Below are 19587 nucleotides of genomic sequence, written 5' to 3'. Positions count from 1 at the left end.
TAAGTATTTTTGACTATATTTTACTTACGGTACTTAATAAGCTGATCCCTCCGTAATTATTGCAGTCGCTTTAATCTCCCTTTCTTTTGTATATTGATACGATTATCGCTTTTTTTCAATCATCTGGGACTTCTCCCATCTCGATACATAAATCGACCAATTCGCACAGGCTAAATGGTATGTACTCCCCACCGTCTTTAAGCATTTCAGCATTAATACAGTGTACCCCGGCAGCATTACCTTTTTTCAAGATCTTAATTATATACCTAACCTCAATGACACAGACTTTCTCAATTGAGTTTTCTAATGCATCGTGTTTTACATCGTAGTTGTGGTGTCGTATAGCTTTATGTGCGAATTGTTACCTAAAATAGTCTCTGAAAGCGTCTAGTATCCCCCGTCTGCATCATATAGAAATTTTTTCCTGAAAAATATGTATAACAAAGGCTTTCTCAAGTAGTTTAAGCAGACTTTTTTGGAAAAAAATACTTTTATAACAAAATTGTTGTTTTGTCTGAGGCCATCCACATAACTACATGGGAGGCAGAGAGGGAAGGCGAGGGTGGGGGTGTCTCTTCGAAGTCCACGTGGACTCGCGCTGTATTGAATCTGCAGATTTCTTTTCAGAAAAGCATGAAAATCTCAGAAAATGTTTACTATTCTTGTGAACTTTCTAAATTATATCATGAAGCTTATGTTCTAAAGGAAACCCGAATTTGCATCCAATTTACAGCTTTTTTTGGATTCGTATCTTTTGAATATTGAGAATATCAGTATTTTTATAGAATATGAAATAATCATCGTTGTAGAAGCAGCATGAAACATCTCATTTTTTTTCATTTTGAGGTTTTAACCGTTTTTAAGTTTAAAAACCGCGCCGAATCAACTGCTGGGGTTAGTTTTAGCGTTTGACGCTTGGAACCGCCATTATTGCCGACTTAGTCAGCATAGCACTTACCTGATTTCATCAAGCATAGATATAAGATAAGAATATATATTATAACATTACTATTTAACCATATAACTATGATTATAGAATAATATAAGAAGAACAATAAACAGTCTTTTGTGCGTCCTGAGAAATGGAGTTAAATGAGTTGTGTCATGCTTCTTCTGCAACGACGAAATTAACTGTGTGCCCTGTTCTCAGTTATATTTCGAAGTGAAAATTAATAAAATGACACTTTTTAAACAAAATAAAATCTGAAATGTGCAAGAAATTTTTCAACTTATGAAGCAACGGGAACTTTTGTAATTTGAAAACTTTCTCAACCTATGATTCCGATATTCCTTACGATTATTAAAAAGAAAAAAAATTGCTTGACCTATTTGTGACAAAAATCCATTTTTCTTGTTTTCCCCGATTTTGTACTCTATTCGAGGCGAATTTAAGGCACTTTAAAGTCCAATTTCATTTTCGTTCATTTTCAAAATATTTTAAGACTATTTTAGAACTAGAACGAAAATGTAAGTGCTAGTACAGTGAAACTCTACTATAGCGCCAATTTTGGGGCTGATGGTGGGTGGGAAATAACTCATTATAGCCCGCTCCGCTTTTGTTTGTTCACGCTTGAGTGCTCGCCTGAGTGACAAGCGCAGCCCCGGGCTGCTCTTCTTAAACCTATCTGCGGCGCAGCGGCGATTCTCGGAAGGGCTATGGAAGGGAGAGCTATTAAAGGATTTCCCTGTATTTAAAAAAAACAGCTTTCCTATTAGTTTTTTTGCTCGAAAAATTAGGTTTTCAAGAATTTTAAACATTTTTCAGGCAGAAAAGAAGTATTTATATATTGAGATTGCCGGACGTAAAAATGAGCTTCTTAAACAAAATATTTCCATTATTGAATGACCCCATATTTCAGAAAAAAATTGTTTAAACTTTTTTCAGAAAAAATCGTCTAAACTTTTTTTGCACCTTTAATTGGATACAAATTAAGGTGAAACTCATTAAAAATTAAAAACAAAGAAGAAAAATCGATTTTTCTCTCTGAAATAGGCGTGGCCAGTTTTTTTCTGGCTTACTAAGTTAAAATAGTTGTGAGGCTTATTAGAAACCAAAAGATCAATAGAAGACAGCCGTGTTAAACTTAATGAACATTTAAAATGCGATATAAACTATGTATTTTTAATGATTAAATCACTTCAAAAAATTATTTAAGGTCTGAGGATTTGAAAACTCTTGAATGACCCTTAAAATCGAGCTCCAAACAATCGTATAATTTAGTGGAATACAATACTAGAAATTGCTCTTTGTATGTATGTTCTATAGGTAACTGGAATTACCTGACACCAGTTGCTACAAGTTGATTCAAGTCATACCCCTGCTCAAGTTACAATTTGCGGAGTTACCCCGAGAGTACTTCTGCGAATTATACAGCGCCTGTAATTGTACAGACGTTTACAGCGGCCAGGTTCTATAAGTTAGACGAGAGAGAGGGCTTTGGTCCTAATACTCTTAACAGTAGCCATGTCGAAATAGGAGCTATGTATCACGAAGGAAAACTAGAAATAAGTTACAGAAGTTTCAGTTGAGTCAAAAAAGTTTAGACATGTATGCGATGCTAAAAGAAATTACGAGTATTCGAAAAAATAAAAAAGGAATGTACGAAAGCATGGTATACGAAAAAGTTTTAATTACATCGTGGCGGAAGCCGCCTGCAACCGAAATCCAGGAAAACAGGGTTCTTCTAACGATACCCTGGACTTGTGCGCTCACTTGCTCAGAGAATTTATATTTAGCATATGTAATACCATATGTGTGTACCTCATTATCTCTAAATTTCATATAATTCGTTAGAATTATTCATTTTTTTCTCATTCGGATAAAAATTTATAGTTGAAATAAAAACTAAAAAGTCCATTACATATTTATATCACGTGAAATTTTTCTAAATCATTTAAATTCGCTAGGTATCGCAGATAATCTCTTGAACCCGCTTTAAAAAGATGGAGCTCCTTTAAAATCCCTTGTAAAGGTTTTAAAAATACTTCAAATCGCTGATGATCTTCAAAATTCCATAAATGTTCCTTCTTATTCTTGAATACATGCATAAATTTCTTAAAATCCCTCAAAATCAGTCAGAATTCTTGAAATTACGTAAAATGTTTCTAAATTTCAGGAGATCCCTGGTAATATTTGGAATCCCTTTAAAATTCATTAAGGTCTTTTAAATCCGCGGTCATCTTTGGGAATCTCCTTAAATCCCTTAAAATATATTTACATACATTAAATTATTTCAAAAGACATTAAAATGATTTGAAATATCTTATAATATTCGAAAATCCTTTGGAATGCCATTGAGTATTTTTAAATTGTATGGAATTGCCTACATACGTTGTTAGACTTAAATTTTTTTTAAACTATTAATATACCTTAAAATATTGAGAGATTTTTCAAAATAATTGAGGTGGAAAAGGTGGTATAACATTTAAAAAATGATCCTTAAGTATTTAATGTACGTTCTCTAAGGCTAATCAAAATAGATTTTATGTACTCTTTGCAATCGGATCAAATGAAAATTAAGCTGGCTTATAAGGGAAATGGAATGAAGCTCTAAATCTAAGTAATTAGCGATCAGCTAATTCAGAATTCTACGCTGAGATCGATGGATTCGATGATTTTACATAGATATGCAATATTCCTCTCTGAACTAAAGCGTACACTAGAGAGGGGTTGAAAAAAGAAATGAAGAGTCGCCTACAGATTCTTCCGGCCCGGAAGGGGAATGCAATTTGAAGTGACGTAAATCTTGATTCAGGGGAACTGTTGCTAATTGTGTGTATTCTACGAACGAGCTAGCAATCTCTCCGATCTGGATTATAAATTTTAAGAGCAATTTTGCTTCTGGTACAAACTTGCGGGAGAAATTCGATGACGTCATTCTTCGCATGGGTGAAAACGATGACTAGCTGGTAAGGAAAGAATACTATAAATCCGGTGAATTCGACCCCTCGAAATAGGATGTAAGATTAATTGATCCTTGGGTTATTGACATTTAACTATTCATGTCCGCCTTTTTGAAGAAAAAAATTCCAGCTTCCCTACCAACAAATTTTTCTTCACAGGATGTAGGGATAAAAATTGTGTAGGGGAAGCAGTGGTGAAATTATTTTCTAGACCGTAAATTCTATTTGGCTCCTCCAAAGATTTATTAAAATTTGACATCTAACAACCACCAAATTTTAAATATTTTCTGGGTAAGACTTTCCGAGAAAATATACTTATTAATTTTGTATGATAAAAAATAAACAACAGAAGTTGAAAAACATATTGTTCCTTAGGATTAAATATAGAGTAACGAAAATCCGTATTGGTTCAATAATAATAGAGAATTACTGACATCTAATATAAAATTTCACAGTGCCGCCGGACATAATTGATTATCAGACAAGCACAGATATGGTGGTTCGTGAAGGAAGCAATGTGACTTTAAGATGTGCAGCGACTGGTTCTCCAACGCCCAATATCACCTGGCGAAGGGAGGATGGCCAAACAATTGTTCTTGGAAACGGAAGAGAAGGTATGTTTCATTAACAGATGAATTTAAGAAAGTTGCAGAGGTACAATTAAATTAATTAGTCTAATTACGTTTCAAATTATGCCACAATTAGTTGGGCATTGCATACATTTCCTTTAAATTAAATAACGTGAATCAAGAAGTCATCAAAGCTATCTTGTAGCCTGTATTCGTGTATGCAGATCCATGTTCAGGTTGGGTACTTTGTTAGTACTGAATGTTTCGTAGACACTGTTTACCCAGCATATTCACTAAGTTGTGCCTTCTGAGACATGAACGTGATCAAATAAAAATATACTGATCAAACATTTTTGTATTTTATTTTCATACAAAATTGAATTGAAAATGTCCGAGTTTTACAAATTTTCGAAATAAAGTTAATTCTCGTCAACTCACTCTAATAAATGTAGTAAATCAATTAATAGTAATGAATCGGGAAAGTCACTGTGAATTGAACAATTTTTAATTTGATTTATTGAATCTTTAAATTTTATCATTCGTGAGTAATTCAGCTGGAATAAAATAATTATTTTTCACTGTCAAAAAATTTTAATAAATATTTAAACGCTATATATCTGTTAATTGCAGCGCTGAGTGTGGAGGGTCCTCTTTTCGAAATCACAAAAGTAAATCGGATGCACATGGGGTCGTATTTGTGTATCGCATCGAACGGAATTCCTCCCTCTGTAAGCAAAAGGATTATGCTGATAGTTCATTGTACGTATAATTCTAAATAAAATTATTCTCATAAATATATAATTTTTATACTCAAATTAAAAACTTGTGATTGAATTGTTGCTAGACCAATTATTTATTATATGTGATATTTTGCAGTTCCTCCAATGATCTGGATTCAAAATCAATTGGTGGGAGCACGAGAGGGCCAACAAATAACTTTAGAATGTCACTCAGAGGCTTACCCAAAGTCTATCAACTACTGGACAATGGAGAAGGATGAAATTGTTCCACAAAGTTAGTATATTTATTATTTCATACTCTTAGGATCATACAAATAATTAGTAATTATATGTTGCCTGAATTTTCTTTTTTCCCTGGCCAGTTGTTAATTTCCTCTACAATATCTACAATATAGCATCAAAAACTATTAAAAATTTAGACTTATCTTTCTTTTTTGTTATCAATTCAAAATATGTCCCCATTAAGAATAATTCAAGAAATATATTTAAATTGTCAAAGGAACAAAAATTTAAAGTCGACTGAAAATGCCGCTTCAAATAAAAAAGTTACTGAAGGTTTAGAAAAAAGATTTTGGCTATTACTAAGATAATGAAGAAATTTTTAAATTTAGAATAGGGATTATTAGAATTTAATTAAATTTTGGCTACTGTAAAAATATTTAGAAAGTATTCCTAGTCTCAAAACCTAAAATTTCCCAAATCCTTGAAACTTTTAAGATTCAGTAACGAGAATTCTCGAAGTTTGTATGTACTAAATTTAATTTAAACTTCATTTTCCTTGATGTCTAAATTTGAAATTCTAAGACTTGAAAACTTTCAAAAGACTTCATAAGCCTTTCAACCTTAAATCTATTTAGTTTAAAATTTTTAAGAAATTTTTTCATTTCTGAAAGTGGCAATTTGAATTTAAAAACGTTTAATTTTAAAAGTCTTACCAATTCAAGGTTTTTACCAAACTATAGCTTCAAAATTAATGTAAACTGGGAAAAAGTCTAAGCACTACTGCAAAGTAACACTATGGATTCAATATGAGTGTCCCTACTAGGTGATAATTATTGTACATATTAGGGGAGAGTCGCGGATAGCACTGGAAACTTTTGCTCTTCTATCAATAGACTAACCGGTATCGATGGCAATAGTAATATAAATATTCAATTATGATGCTAGTGCTTTTACTTACAACTCAAAAACCGTCATTCAAAGAATAATTATATTAGAGAGGAAAAAAAAGTGATTTGCGTGAGGATCAAAAAAGGTTATTTAGAAGGCCGTGGCTACGTGCACCGAAATTTCGATACAGACAGCCGGATTTTTTCGGTATAAATGGAAGAAGCTAAAAAAAGAGCCTATTTGTACAAAAGTTTCGGTACTCATTTATGACATGTTGGAATGAAACTGATATAAAGAAGAAAGTATGTTAAATTATTAGACATAAATTACAGGTTACATAGCTTGAGGGTGCTTTTATATGTCTCAACCAAAAATAAACTGATATTTTTTTGTAGTTTTGCAAATATTTGATAAAAAGTTTAATCCATATTTCACACAATGTATTTGTTTTCTTTAAACAAAATATGTAAATCAGATTTCCTTTGGAGCTAATTTGAAGATAGGACTCTCTATTTTAACAATTATATTTGTAAAAAACTATAGCTTATTCAGAATCATGAGTGGCCGGGGCTACCAGACTCTCATCTATATATTGTCATATTTGAAAAATTAAAAAAGTTTTTATGTGATGAACGTTTAAGAAATGCAGTTGATCCCAAAAGGTTTCGGAATTCGATTCGCCTTGTCAAAATGAACAAAAGTAGCTGGTGCAACACCGCTATATTTAACAAATTTAAATTTCCATGAAAATCTATGTACAAAATGTTTATGGAAAGTAGTCATAAATCTTGCTATAGTACTTACTATGTAATTAATGACAAACCGGTTTCTAATTTTCTCAGTAATTATTTCTTTTAAACTTTTTTTTCTTGCATAAGAGATACGTCACTCAAACAATTTTTTGTCAAAATTTGTGGACTTCAAAGGGAAAATTAGATTCTGTTTGTAATATCTGCATCATAAAGTTGCAAAATGTTTGTTCAATTTTTAAGAGAAGCATTAAAAAAAGTCATCTTATTTCGCAGCCAGTTTATGTGAATGAGATTAATCCTTAAATAATACATAAAGGGTGCATGTCGAGTTAGACAGTGGGAAAGTAACATGATTTTATCTGACGCTTATGAGGAAGGGTTTGCATTGAACAAAAGAGCCGAGATTGGAGTTGGTAAATGCATACACTATGCAGGAGAGGACAACGAAACTTTAGGGGTGTTGCTCACCCTGTCATCGGGGCTTATTATGGCAACTAGCCCACATTTGCATCTGTATCAAGACCAATAACATGTAGTACAATTCCTGCTGTAGGGTCTAGCGATCCTACCACGCTTATGTATCAATACGACACAATTTGTGCCCACTCAGTAGCTTACAAATCCGATATTCACTTCGGCGTAAGTCTATCGTATAGTAATGCTAGCCAATTAATCTAGACTGTTGTACTTTGTGAGGACAATGTTGACGTGTTAAAATGTGTCAAAATAACATAAGGGGATATTTATATCGGATTAAATATATCTACAGTAGGTAAGATAGTCCGATGGTCGAACTTCGGTCACGTTTATTAAAATATCAATATCTTGATCGTGCTATTACTATTTAATTATTAATATTATTTTCTTGATTTCAACAGCATTATAATTTAGTGATGCACAGTGCAAGTATGGCCTCGAATTAGAGTTTCAAATTGCAACCCGATACGAAAATCCAAAAGGTCTAACCGATCTAAAAGAGGAAAATTGCGGCTGTCATGAAAGTTCAATTTCAGAATGTCAATTTTGTCCGAGATCCTTTTGCAAAAAAAAAGTTGAACCTTAAGCATTTTTGAGCAAAGGGAAATCGGTTGCAATCGCTTTTTATATTTCAATACAGGTTGCAAACAAAAACTTGACCAGTTCCGACCTGATACCTTTTGTAATATAACAGCCTAAATTGTACATATAAACTCAGTTGTTTCACAAATTTAAAAATAGAAACGGCTTGTCGAAATATACTTTCATATTTTTAAATATTTGAATCTACAAAGATTTTCTTGTGTGATTTCTTTTAAATAAACAAAAATTTAATTATTATCTATTTTCACTATGTAAAAATTCGTTTAAAATGAAAATTCAATGATATTTAAAAATGTTCGTCACAGTTGAAAATATCACAGTGTTATTACATTTAGATTTTAAAGAATCTAATTTGTATGATTGTACAAAGATAAGATTTAAAAAGTCTTTTAACTAGAACCGTTATACTGCAACCGTTTCTAATTAAAATTTGAATTCTTTTTCAGTTTTCAATTGGAAGCTGTGAAAGTTTATTTTTTAAAACGCAAAAATTGAAAGTTCAATGATTTCTTTTATTACCAATGTTTTATTATAATAACTTAAATTGAGCTTCCCCTTCCATGTACAATTTCGTTTGAGTTAAAAAAATTATACATGTGGATAGTAACATATATGTTTAATCTCTAATTTAAAAAGTTTCTTAGCTTGAAAGGAGTTTCATACATAATCTCAATTATTCGAGAAATTTCAAATTTGTGCACATTTATTCGAAATATTTCAGATTTCAGGATTATGGGCTTGAAAAACTTGAAGTTCAGATATGTACACAAAAAATAATATTTGTTGAATTTCAGTGCGTCCAAATTCAAAAGAATTCTTCTGATCACATTTTTATAAAGTGACAAAAATGTTATGTCAAATACAGAGAAAAATATGAAATATTATTAGAAATTAGTAATCGTCAAGTGAAATTCTTATATCAAAATTTAAAATCAAAAACATAAATCTCTTTAACATCAAATCTGATGCAGAACTGTGGCAACTACAATATTAATCTCATTGCTGAATTTAAACTGTTTTTTGATAATTTCTCATTCGTCCTAATCTTAAATATTTATATGGATCTCTAATTTTTTATAAATCTTCTTGTTAACAAAAATTTAATAAAGAAAAACCCAATTCTTCTCTAAAAGATGATTCAAATTATTCCATCATTATATTGGTTAAATTAACAAATATTATCTTTAAAGAAATTCATATGAAATATAAAAAATCTCTCAAATATATCTTTTTGGCGTAAAAGGTAAATGTGCATGAACAATATGGGTATATAAACAAAAATCCCGTTAAATTAGGTGATGCTTTCGGAATACTGATTCAACTTGCAGTTGCGAATAAACTCTCTATCTACATTTGCTAACTTGATTGAAGCATTGTGATGTCGTCGCTTCCATCGACCGTCTTGGGGACTTGAAAGCAGCTGTTGCTTATCCAACATAATACAAACGCGAATAGGCTACTTGTAGCCAATAGTAAATCACGTAGTTTTTTTCTCTAATATTGACTAGCATCATATTGTACTCTGTCTCTGTCGTGCAAGAGATAAGAAACATCGGCAATAGTGACGACTTGAAATACATGTATATTGTTGGACACTCGCATGTTTTGTTCTTATCAAGAACTTAGAAGACCCCTGGTTAGCATGAAAATTAAAAATACATTTTTTATTTACATTTCGAATGTTATCAAAAGAACCCAATTTTATCATTTTTCTGAAGCCTGAAATTTAAGGTATAAAGATAATAAAATTAAATATTATTCTGCATTTTCATTTGTAGGTGGAAAATATGAACCTGCACTTGTAGATAGTGCATACAAAGTTCAAATGAAATTGACAATACGTTCAATTACCGCTTCAGATTATGGAACATACAAATGCGTTTCCAGAAACTCTTTGGGTGACACGGATGGTAGCATAAAACTTTATCGTAAGTAATGAAAAGTCGAAATTTAATTTATAAATGCATGTTTTGTTCTTTGTCCATCTTTCTCTAAATTTTAAACAGTTTTCACTTAATACACGTCACTTACTACTTCTATATTTCTACCATAAACTTACTTCAGAGACTTAGGCAGAACAATAACAAAATAATGTTTGCTATCAATTTATATTTGGGACGATCCTGATTTTAAAAGAGCTCTATATTTCTCTGAATGGTAAAAGAGAAAGAATTATGAATAGTTAAAGAAAAATTGTTTAGGCAAATTATAATTATTATTGAATAAACGTAAGTCAAGTGATAAGATATTACAATCAAATTCAAAAGAGTTTTTGATTCTTTTCTTTAGACTTTATTATTTCTAATATTGCCTGTTTTAGGAATTCCGTCCAGTTCTGGCTACCACACAGGAAACGATACATACAAAGGTACAGTATTGGATACATAATAGCATAAATTATGTAGGGAAGAAAATTGACCGTAGATAGTAATTAATTTAAAATACTAATATGTATGCAATAATTACTGTAGATTAATAAATAATTTTAAGAAATATATTATTCAACATTTTTGAATTTTTAAAACAATTTTATGTATGCGGAACCCGTAAATCTTGATAATACCAGAAACTATTTTAAAAAAGTAATATATTAGATAGTAGCATCCATCTACTAGCATTTTTAAATTATTCATTATGAACTTTCAGTCGTATTATTAAAAAATGTTCGGGGGTTTCTCTAAACATAATTCTTGCTGATGCCAATGTAGAGAAATGTAGAGCATTATTTGAACCTTCTGCCTAAAATGTTAACAATTATTTACAAAATTATACATTTCACTTCATCTTACACTACTACTTATGCAATAGCAGACAGATTGATCCAAATTCTGCACAATGAAAATTGTTTATAGAACAGCTTGATAATACGATACTGCGTTAATGGATTAAAAACTTCAACAGCACTGAGCATAATGGTAGACGAAAACAATATTTCACACGACATATGCGTTCAGTAAAATCCAGCTTTTTTAAGTTTTACTTTTGAGGGGTATAGTGGGATGATAATTTAACTGAGCCATTCACAATCCTCAGTTGTGCTTTGCAAAGATGTGAATATCAAAGCAACAGCAAGCTGACGAGTGAAAGAGTAAAGGAGACGAATAAAGGTAGAAAAGGGAAGATTTAAGCAGAAATGAAGAACGAAATTGAGCTTTCAGCGGAAGTATTCGAGCTCTTGTCGCATTGGCTGCCACTTTAAAACTTTCACTTCCATTCAGTCATTCTTATTCGTCTTTTGGGCAACTGGCATTAAATAATGCAGTCTCTGGATCGAAAATGTGACATTACATCTCTTGAACATGTTGAGTGGTTTATCTACAGTCTATACTCTTGAATAATTCAGAAGAACTTTTTTATCCACAATGATACACACTTAGGACGTGTTGTATTGATTCTATTTTAGCATCCATATATTAATCGTATTTCTAAGAGCTGAACAATGGTGATCAGTGATGGAGAAGATTTGAGAAAAGGCATCAGTTGCAATTATTGTAAAATAATCAAGAAATTCGTTCCCAAGAAGTCAAAAAATTTGTCTTTTTTGAGTACAGAGATAATAGAAATACAAGCATATTTTCAGAAGAATGGCGATGGTCTATTATAGGGAAAATGATCAAGTTAAATAATGTATATAATCTTCATTTCCTTTATACTTTTTTTTATAAAACAAATGAAAATTATACATAAATTTTTCCACTGTGTATAAAGTACATATTTTCTACCAGGGTAACAAAATTCTACAAAAAGTTTTCAAACAAGAGAAGCATGCTTCCAAAAATGAACTTTTTAGAAAGCATACACTCAAAAAGGTCAACATATATTTGTTATTGAATTCCATTGAAATCTATAAATTTACGTTCACTAGTCTTGATTTTCTTTGAATTTCGTCAAATTCGTTTTTATGTTATTGAAATCCACAACCTATCATCTGAAATTTGTGGAATATTTCACACATATTTTCGATGACACTTCGATCATGATAGTGGGCCATTAAATGGTTTTTAATTTCATTTTATTTGTGTTATTTTAAAATTTCTTGGGTACAATTAAACTGAATTGAAATATTTAGAAACGAGAAAAAAGCACTATAAATTCGACTTGATTTAAATTTAATTCCGTCCAATAAAATAATTACATATTTAAATTATGATTATATATAGTTTTAATAATGAAATATGCAGGGTCATCGACTGTAACTGTGTAAAGCTAATTTATATTCTTACAAGCATTTTATTGTGTTATGTATTATATTAATACGATAATTTCGTACATTGAAATTATTTATATTTATATGAAAGTATAAAAACTTCTAAAGCTAGAAAAACTGACTGGAAAAGTGAATAAAGTTTGTGAAATAAACCATGGCTCTCAATGACTGTGAATGTTGTTTAATAAAAACTAAATATACTCATAATTTGAATATGTAACCACAAAATACAGCAAAGGAGAGACGCTGCATAAAATACAGCGATCATCATTGATGATGCTTTTGTCTGGATTAAAGCGAATATTGCATCCCCCTCGTAAAAATACTTTCACTTGAGTTCGACTTGGTTATGTCTTGAGTTCGTCTCTAAGACAGCGATGTCTGGCTGCGTGTCAAAACTGAGTTGAGATATAAGCCTTCGTCTTACTTTTATGACCACAACAGGTAAAACGGCATTTACTTTTTCAAGGCGAGCCTTGTCTTCGTTAAGACGACATTTACTTATCTCATGACGAGCCTTGTCTTGGCTGAAATGATCAGGGTAAACTTTCCTCAAAACGAACATTTTTCAGCTCATAAACGAGATAAAAATTTATAATGATTGAATCAGTTATTTTAAATTAAATGCTTCAGAATTGGTGGGTCTAAAAGAGTACAACCCTTAAAAATTTTCCTAAAAAAAAATAAAAATTGTAACTTTCTAGAAGGATCTTCTAAGTCGTTAGAAATACTTAAAAATCATTAACAAATATTAGCTTTTATGATAGTCAGAATGACCCATTTTGTTAGGACAGGTATACACTCGAAGTTATAAACGACTTCTGTTGGTGTCACAAAAATTCGACTCGAAAGATAAATTTATGTCTTCAAGGCATAGAAACTTATCTTCAAGACATGTCTGGCTCCATTTTGAAACTGAGACATGCTCAAGTCGAACTTTTCGACTTTAGCATGTCTTGATTGGGGGCAATTCAAGTCGAACTCAAATCAAAGCATTTTTAATCGGGCCGGTAGGGATTCAGAAGGGACTAATAATAGTCAAAAACTTTATGGCATAAAATGCCTAGAGTGGGGGGGGGGGGCTCGTTGAATTACAATAAACTTTGCTGACTTCTGTTGAATTCTTAGCTCATGTTAGTAAATGTCGACCAGGTAAAAATTCAAATAATTGATGTCAAGGCTTGTCGGTATAAATGGAACATTTAATATTTTTGACGAATGTTTTTTAAACAAACTAGTTTTAATTACATCAACTTGATATGGTTTTTCTCCAAACAGTTTTACAAGGACTCGCTCAATTTAGTGATAATATGGCTATTTACATGGTTGTTACTAAAGAGGCTCGACGCTGACTGTTTGTTAATAAAAAAGTTTTTGACGAGTATACCGATAAGCCTTAACATCAATTATCTGTTGAATTTTGCTTTCTAAGTTCTTCATAGCGAATACGAGCTTCCCTAATTTCTCACAGAAAAAACAAAAGATAAACTTTCGATCGATTTCCGATGAAGGATTCGCTGCGACAACATATGTGTTTTAAAAACGCGAAGTTGTCGGAATAAAACTTTATCGCTCTAAAAAATTTCCTGCAACACATTTTATAATTACTTTATTCTGTGCTCACACCTTTTCAAGTTTTTTAGTATCAGTAATAATCATTGTTACGCAGTCAAGAATCTGACTATAAAAAATTATGCGAAAAGAGTGTATGATATTCTGTAGCTGTTTAAACTTTTTTTCATTCTAAACAAAGATAGGAAGAAAGTAAAATGAAATAAAAGTCGTAAGTTTATCGGGACAAAAATCTGAAAATTTTCTTCGGCGATTCCTGGACAAAAACGCGAATGAATAGGGGAGTAGTACCGAGTCGGTTTATGCTGTTCCGATTTCGTAAAACCTAGAAGCCCGCAGAAAAGTTCACTCGTTGCATCGCAATGCCTTGTAGAGACGTTTGGGGAAGCTGTAATTCTTTTTTTTTTTCAAACGCAGATTCTAGCCGTACATACTGTACATACAGTCACTGACTTGATTCGTCCCTTTCTCCCCCTTTTTGCCGACAAACTCAACGTAAAGCAGCCTCTACGTTCCTTTCACTGGGCTTCCAACACTGGTCCTACTCCACAGCTGCCCCTTACGTTGATATGTAATCTACTTTTCCAAACCTCTTTGAAAAGCAGCCAGTATTGTCCCTACAAAGCATCCTCGTACTATGCTCTGCGAGAGCTAGTGTGTGTTCAAAATAACGCACAACTTAAGCCTTTCAGACATCATAACGAATTTTCGTTTAATTTGTCGCAAAGGGTGAGACACAATTACGAAAACTAAAAATGCATAGCGTGCTAGATGAAAAGGAGATGTTCACTCTCTTGTGGTTATTGTAAGTTTCATTTTTCTGAATTAACAGTTGTTAAATTTTTACTCATACCAATTGACATTTGAAACATATAATAATTAAAAAGCGAAATTCAACCAAATGAAATGTTGGTCAAATTGAATTTCTTGCAAATTAATATTAGGTCACAGGAACATTAGAACAAGCAAGTATATCATATGTATTTTATTTCGATTATATAAATATATATTTTATGTATAATTGGGCAGTCATACCCTGGCGATGCCACGGAATCACTTGGGCTGAAATATATGGACTACTTAAAAATTTAGGTGAATCATGAAATACTTAAAAATAACTTTTTTTTAAGTCCCTGTCTTGGGAACAAATGTTCATAATTTAACTTTCTTGAAAAGACTAACTTTAATTTTTTGCTACTCTTTGTAATATGACGGAGATATGCTTTAAGTTTTGCCCTTACTAAGTTATTTATTCATATTAGAAACTTAATTTTTATAGTATAAAATATGTCGAATTCTCCAAATATCATTTTTTTATCATTGTTATAGTTTTATGTCTAAATAAGCTGGACAAGCGGTTCACCTTATGGAAAATTCTGTAATAAATAGATAGATGGTAAATAGATGGTAAAATAAATAGAAAAAGAAAAATTAATAAGGAAGTAGAATTATTAAACCAGACCAGAAAAATCCTAATTTTACGAACTTTTTTATCTGAAATATAAATTTCGTGATTGCATATTCTGTAAATTGACACTGTTAGAAATATTCTGAAATTTCAAGAACTTTTGACGTTATATGAGTAACCAACAATTTTTAGAAATTTTCGATAGTTTTTCGCAAAAGAATCTTAAATTTACAATTTTTTTAACTGAATTATTTGAAAATTCTCATAAAACTAAGAAATTCTTAACACATTTTTCTAAATTTTCCATAAATTATGAAAAAAGTTTTTCGAATTTTAGGATTCAATGTACCCGAAAACTCTTTTGATTGCAAAAGAAAAATACGAAATTTGTAAACGATTTTTCCTAAAGTTGAATTTTTTGAAGATTTCTCTTAGGTTTAAAACCATGCATTATGCAATATGAACGATATAAAAAAATCTTACCCTGACAGATGTAAAAATGATTAGATTTTAATATTTTGTTGTTGTTAAGAATTGGAAATCTGGTAGTTACAAATTTTTGGAATTAAATAATTGTGTGAATCTGGGATTTCGAAACTTCCTGGTTCTTTTACCAAATATTGTCAGCAGTTATATTTTTTCCGATAGTTTAAATTTCGGCAATTTTCTGTATTGCCAGGTATGTTTTTGGTACTTCTTAATATTCGGGACTTTTCATTGTTTAACAAAATTATGTCGCCCCACGTAATTTTAGTTTGTTGAAGTTATAAAACTATGAATGTTTACAAAAGCCTGATATTTCAACAAGTTTACTTTATATAATAGAAGAATAGGGTTTTCTATATTATAAGAAGTTGGTTAAGATAATGCGAAACTCACAGGATAGCCTCACATTACTATGAATCCAAAAAGCCAGTATATGACAGTGGGGCCACAAGGCAGACGTAAAGCCTTCATGGACTAACTTTAAAATTTGTCGTGAGGAATCATGATAATTTTTTAAGCAGATCGCAGGCTACGCGTGTGCAGAGAGAGAAAGCAGATTGACGGAAAGAGAGAGAGAGAGAGAGAGAGAGAGAGAGAGAGAGAGAGAGTGAGAGGGAGGGACCGGAGTGCATATACAAACCTTGCTTAGTTGAGCGGTAATGGGCATAACGAAGATAAATTTTTTAGAGCATTTGCGACTTACTGCATAAAAGGGGGACGTGAATAAAGAGAGAAGGTACAGATCATAGAAAGTATCCTTGTAAGATAGAGATAGAGAAATATCCGTTCGTTCTTTCGATCCTTTTTTTTCATCTCTCTCCCGTCCAAAAATAAGTTTAACTTCAAAACTTTAGAAAAAATGTCAAAATTGGCCTTTTTGACCAAATTTACTTTTTAATTTATTCGCAAATTGTACACTATTTTGTTTATTTTATATATTTTTTAAAGTTTCTTAAAAGAGTTTGAAAGAGTGCAGGTTTCTCTAAAAGTTTGCGTAAAAAAAGTAAATTATGACAATTTGTTCCGAAGATACGACTTTCTGAAGAAATTGTCGGTAATATTTTTAGCAAGATTCACCTAAATATTCAAGTAGCCCTAATTTTCCAAACAAAAAAATATTTTTTGAGAAAAACATATAATACTTGGCTCATAATTTATTTCGAAAAACAATACATATTAGCCAAAACATTGATGTGATATCACCGAGTTTAAATTGTCAAATTTATTATAAAACAGCTCATCAAATCAATTCAACCAAATAAAAATGTGTTTCAACGACAGTTTAATAAAACGAAAGTTTTTATCAACGGTACAAAATTTAATTTCAAATGAAATGATAATTCAGAAATATAATAATAAAAAGATTGACCGACAGAAAGTTAATACACAGACACAAAAAAAAGTGATATGGCCACTGAAAGAGACCTCTATATTGTATGTTTTTGGGATTCGCTGAATGCAAATCTGGTATCAAATTTTCTCCATCACTTAAGGCTTTTGAGAAAATCAGTTTTTTTGGTTATTTTTTATAAATAAAATGGGGAACAAATCATACGTTCTAGAATCTTTTATTCCAGCTCAAATGAAAGATTAAATCTTGTGTTTAAAGTGATCATATTGAGACAAAATTATTTCTGTCACCTATCTTGTACGGTAAAAGTTGTTTGCTGCGAGTGCGATCGTTCACCACGCCGTCCAGCTGGTTAAAAGTAATGCGCGAGCGGGCCCGAAGCAGAAACCTGTCACCGCTCGAGACAGGCGACGAAAACAATATTTTCAAGATGAATTACTTAAAAATGTATTTAACACATATCGATCAACCTACTTATGATATAATTAAACATATCGACCTCTGGCACACCCAGAATATTAGTAATGAAATACATAGAAATTATAAAAAGGTTGAGTTATATCCTTTTACTGGAAATTGAATAACTTAGTATAACAAGATAAGTTTGATTTTAATAATTTTAAATTGAGCAGAAAGTAGTTCACAACATGTCAATATAATGAAATTGCGATAGGATAGTCAAACCAATATGTTGAAATGCTTTCTCATAGATTAAGCGATACATCTTCCTCAGCAAGTATCTAATCGCTAATTTAATAGCTCCTATCTCTAGTAGAAATCTTTAAACATAAAGTTTTTTTATTTTTATAGTAAATCGATATCTTCATGACTTTCGTAAGTCTTCCACTTTGTGCAAAAGGAAAAAAAATGGCTGCTAAAATCTTATCAAAAGTGTTTAAAATGTGTCCCGATTCTGTCAGTCTTTCTTGCTTTTTCATTATAGTTTTCCGATTATTTTTAATATCCATCACATAGTATTAAGCTAAACTTCAATGATAAGTTTAAAACATAAATTTGAATTTTTCTGCGGTCCAATGGAACTTATGCATTCAAGATTCTTCCGGTTGAAAAGATTTTGAAAGCTGCAACTTGTCGAGTCAAAGATTTGTCGATCCGGCCAGGTCGATCGAACTTTTGTATCCCTCACTCACTTCCTGAATTCTGCAATTTCCGGTTCAATTATATTTTGAAATATCCATATCCTCCCCTTTTATTATAAAATTATAGAGATTATATTTTCACCTACTATAATTTCTATAGAAATTGTGCAGAACGGCTTACTTTGAACTTTATAATTTAATCTTAATTTCAATTTGCAGGTAAGCTTAGAAAAAATGCTGGGAACGAAATTCTCGAGGGAAGTCAGGATATGTTGAAAGAACGAGGTAAACTGGTTTTTGTTTATTTTTTGCTTCTTATTAACATTCCATAGATTGTATAAAAACTGAGTGCATCTTTACAATCTTTATATTTTAATTGGAGCTGAAGTATATTGAAGCTGTACATTATTTTTTCAAACATTATAAAAATCTAATTACTTTCGAAGCTTACATATTTATCATAAATGCAGACTGATTTTAATTAAAATTTATTAGAATATAAAGCTTCATTTGCTCGCAAAAAGGGTTTTAATTATTTAAATTTCTATTGACAGATCCAGATTACGACGATGTTTCTGATTCATCGAATATGAAATGCTGCATTGAATTGATCACACTTTCAATTATGCTGGTAATCTGCTTTCATCATCATCCCCAACTACAAGTGCTTCATCCTGCTTGAAATATTGATGGATTTGTGCATTTCAAAAAAAAAGTGTACTTTTGAACAATTGATTCTGCTATTGCAGAAAAATAATTTAGAGAGCTTCTACTCAATTTTAACAATAACGTGAAGACATGTCGATAATTACTTCAATGGAGACTCGATTCCTGTCCATTATAAAGTTCAGTTTCATAGTCTTATTCTGCTCTAGTGAGTAATACTGATGAATTCTAAATTCAGAACTGTCATTATACTTATGAGCATTTCAACTAAATGCATAAGAAAACAAGTTGAGTGTTTACTAAAGTATTCATTGTCATAGAGATGTTAGTATTAATAGACTACTAAAATATTTGAAGCTTGTATGCGGGCAAGTTCAGAGTGTCACTTCAAATGTTATTCAGCCCTTAAAATCTGATAGTCAGTAAGAAGTCCTTTCACACGTATCATTTAAAACCTTAAAGCACTTGGCAGTTCGGCGAATAATAATTAAACAATAAATTATATAGTAAAGGGGGAGGGTCGGTAAGGCCGGTTTTTGGCCTAATTTATTTTTGTACCAAAAAATCTGAAAAAATCATGGTAGTATCTTATAAGTATCCCGAATCGATTGCATGCTAAACGGACTACCCTCCACCCCCCAGC

General features: G+C 31.4%; 1 protein-coding gene across 2 annotated transcripts in view; it reads left to right on the top strand.

The window, feature by feature from the left end:
• The window catches only part of LOC117178909 (limbic system-associated membrane protein-like), a 253765-nt gene extending 234321 nt beyond the window's left edge, over window positions 1-19444 (top strand). Inside the window, exons 4-10 of one of the 2 annotated variants that reach the window (XM_033370450.1) lie at window positions 4359-4517; window positions 5103-5231; window positions 5349-5486; window positions 9933-10082; window positions 10475-10522; window positions 18498-18563; window positions 18833-19444. In XM_033370450.1, the coding sequence (XP_033226341.1) occupies window positions 4359-4517; window positions 5103-5231; window positions 5349-5486; window positions 9933-10082; window positions 10475-10522; window positions 18498-18563; window positions 18833-18960 (818 nt within the window). In that variant the 3' untranslated portion in view covers window positions 18961-19444. The remainder of the gene's footprint in view (window positions 1-4358; window positions 4518-5102; window positions 5232-5348; window positions 5487-9932; window positions 10083-10474; window positions 10523-18497; window positions 18564-18832) is intronic. The other variant, XM_033370451.1, reaches the window with a different exon arrangement.
• The last annotated feature ends 143 nt before the right edge of the window (window positions 19445-19587 follow it).

This window comes from Belonocnema kinseyi, chromosome 8, assembly GCF_010883055.1.
Source record: "Belonocnema kinseyi isolate 2016_QV_RU_SX_M_011 chromosome 8, B_treatae_v1, whole genome shotgun sequence".
In the NCBI taxonomy this organism is placed as follows: Eukaryota; Metazoa; Arthropoda; class Insecta; order Hymenoptera; family Cynipidae; genus Belonocnema; species Belonocnema kinseyi.
The sequence above is the reverse complement of the archived record's forward strand: the minus strand, read 5'-3'. Positions and strand labels throughout refer to the sequence as shown.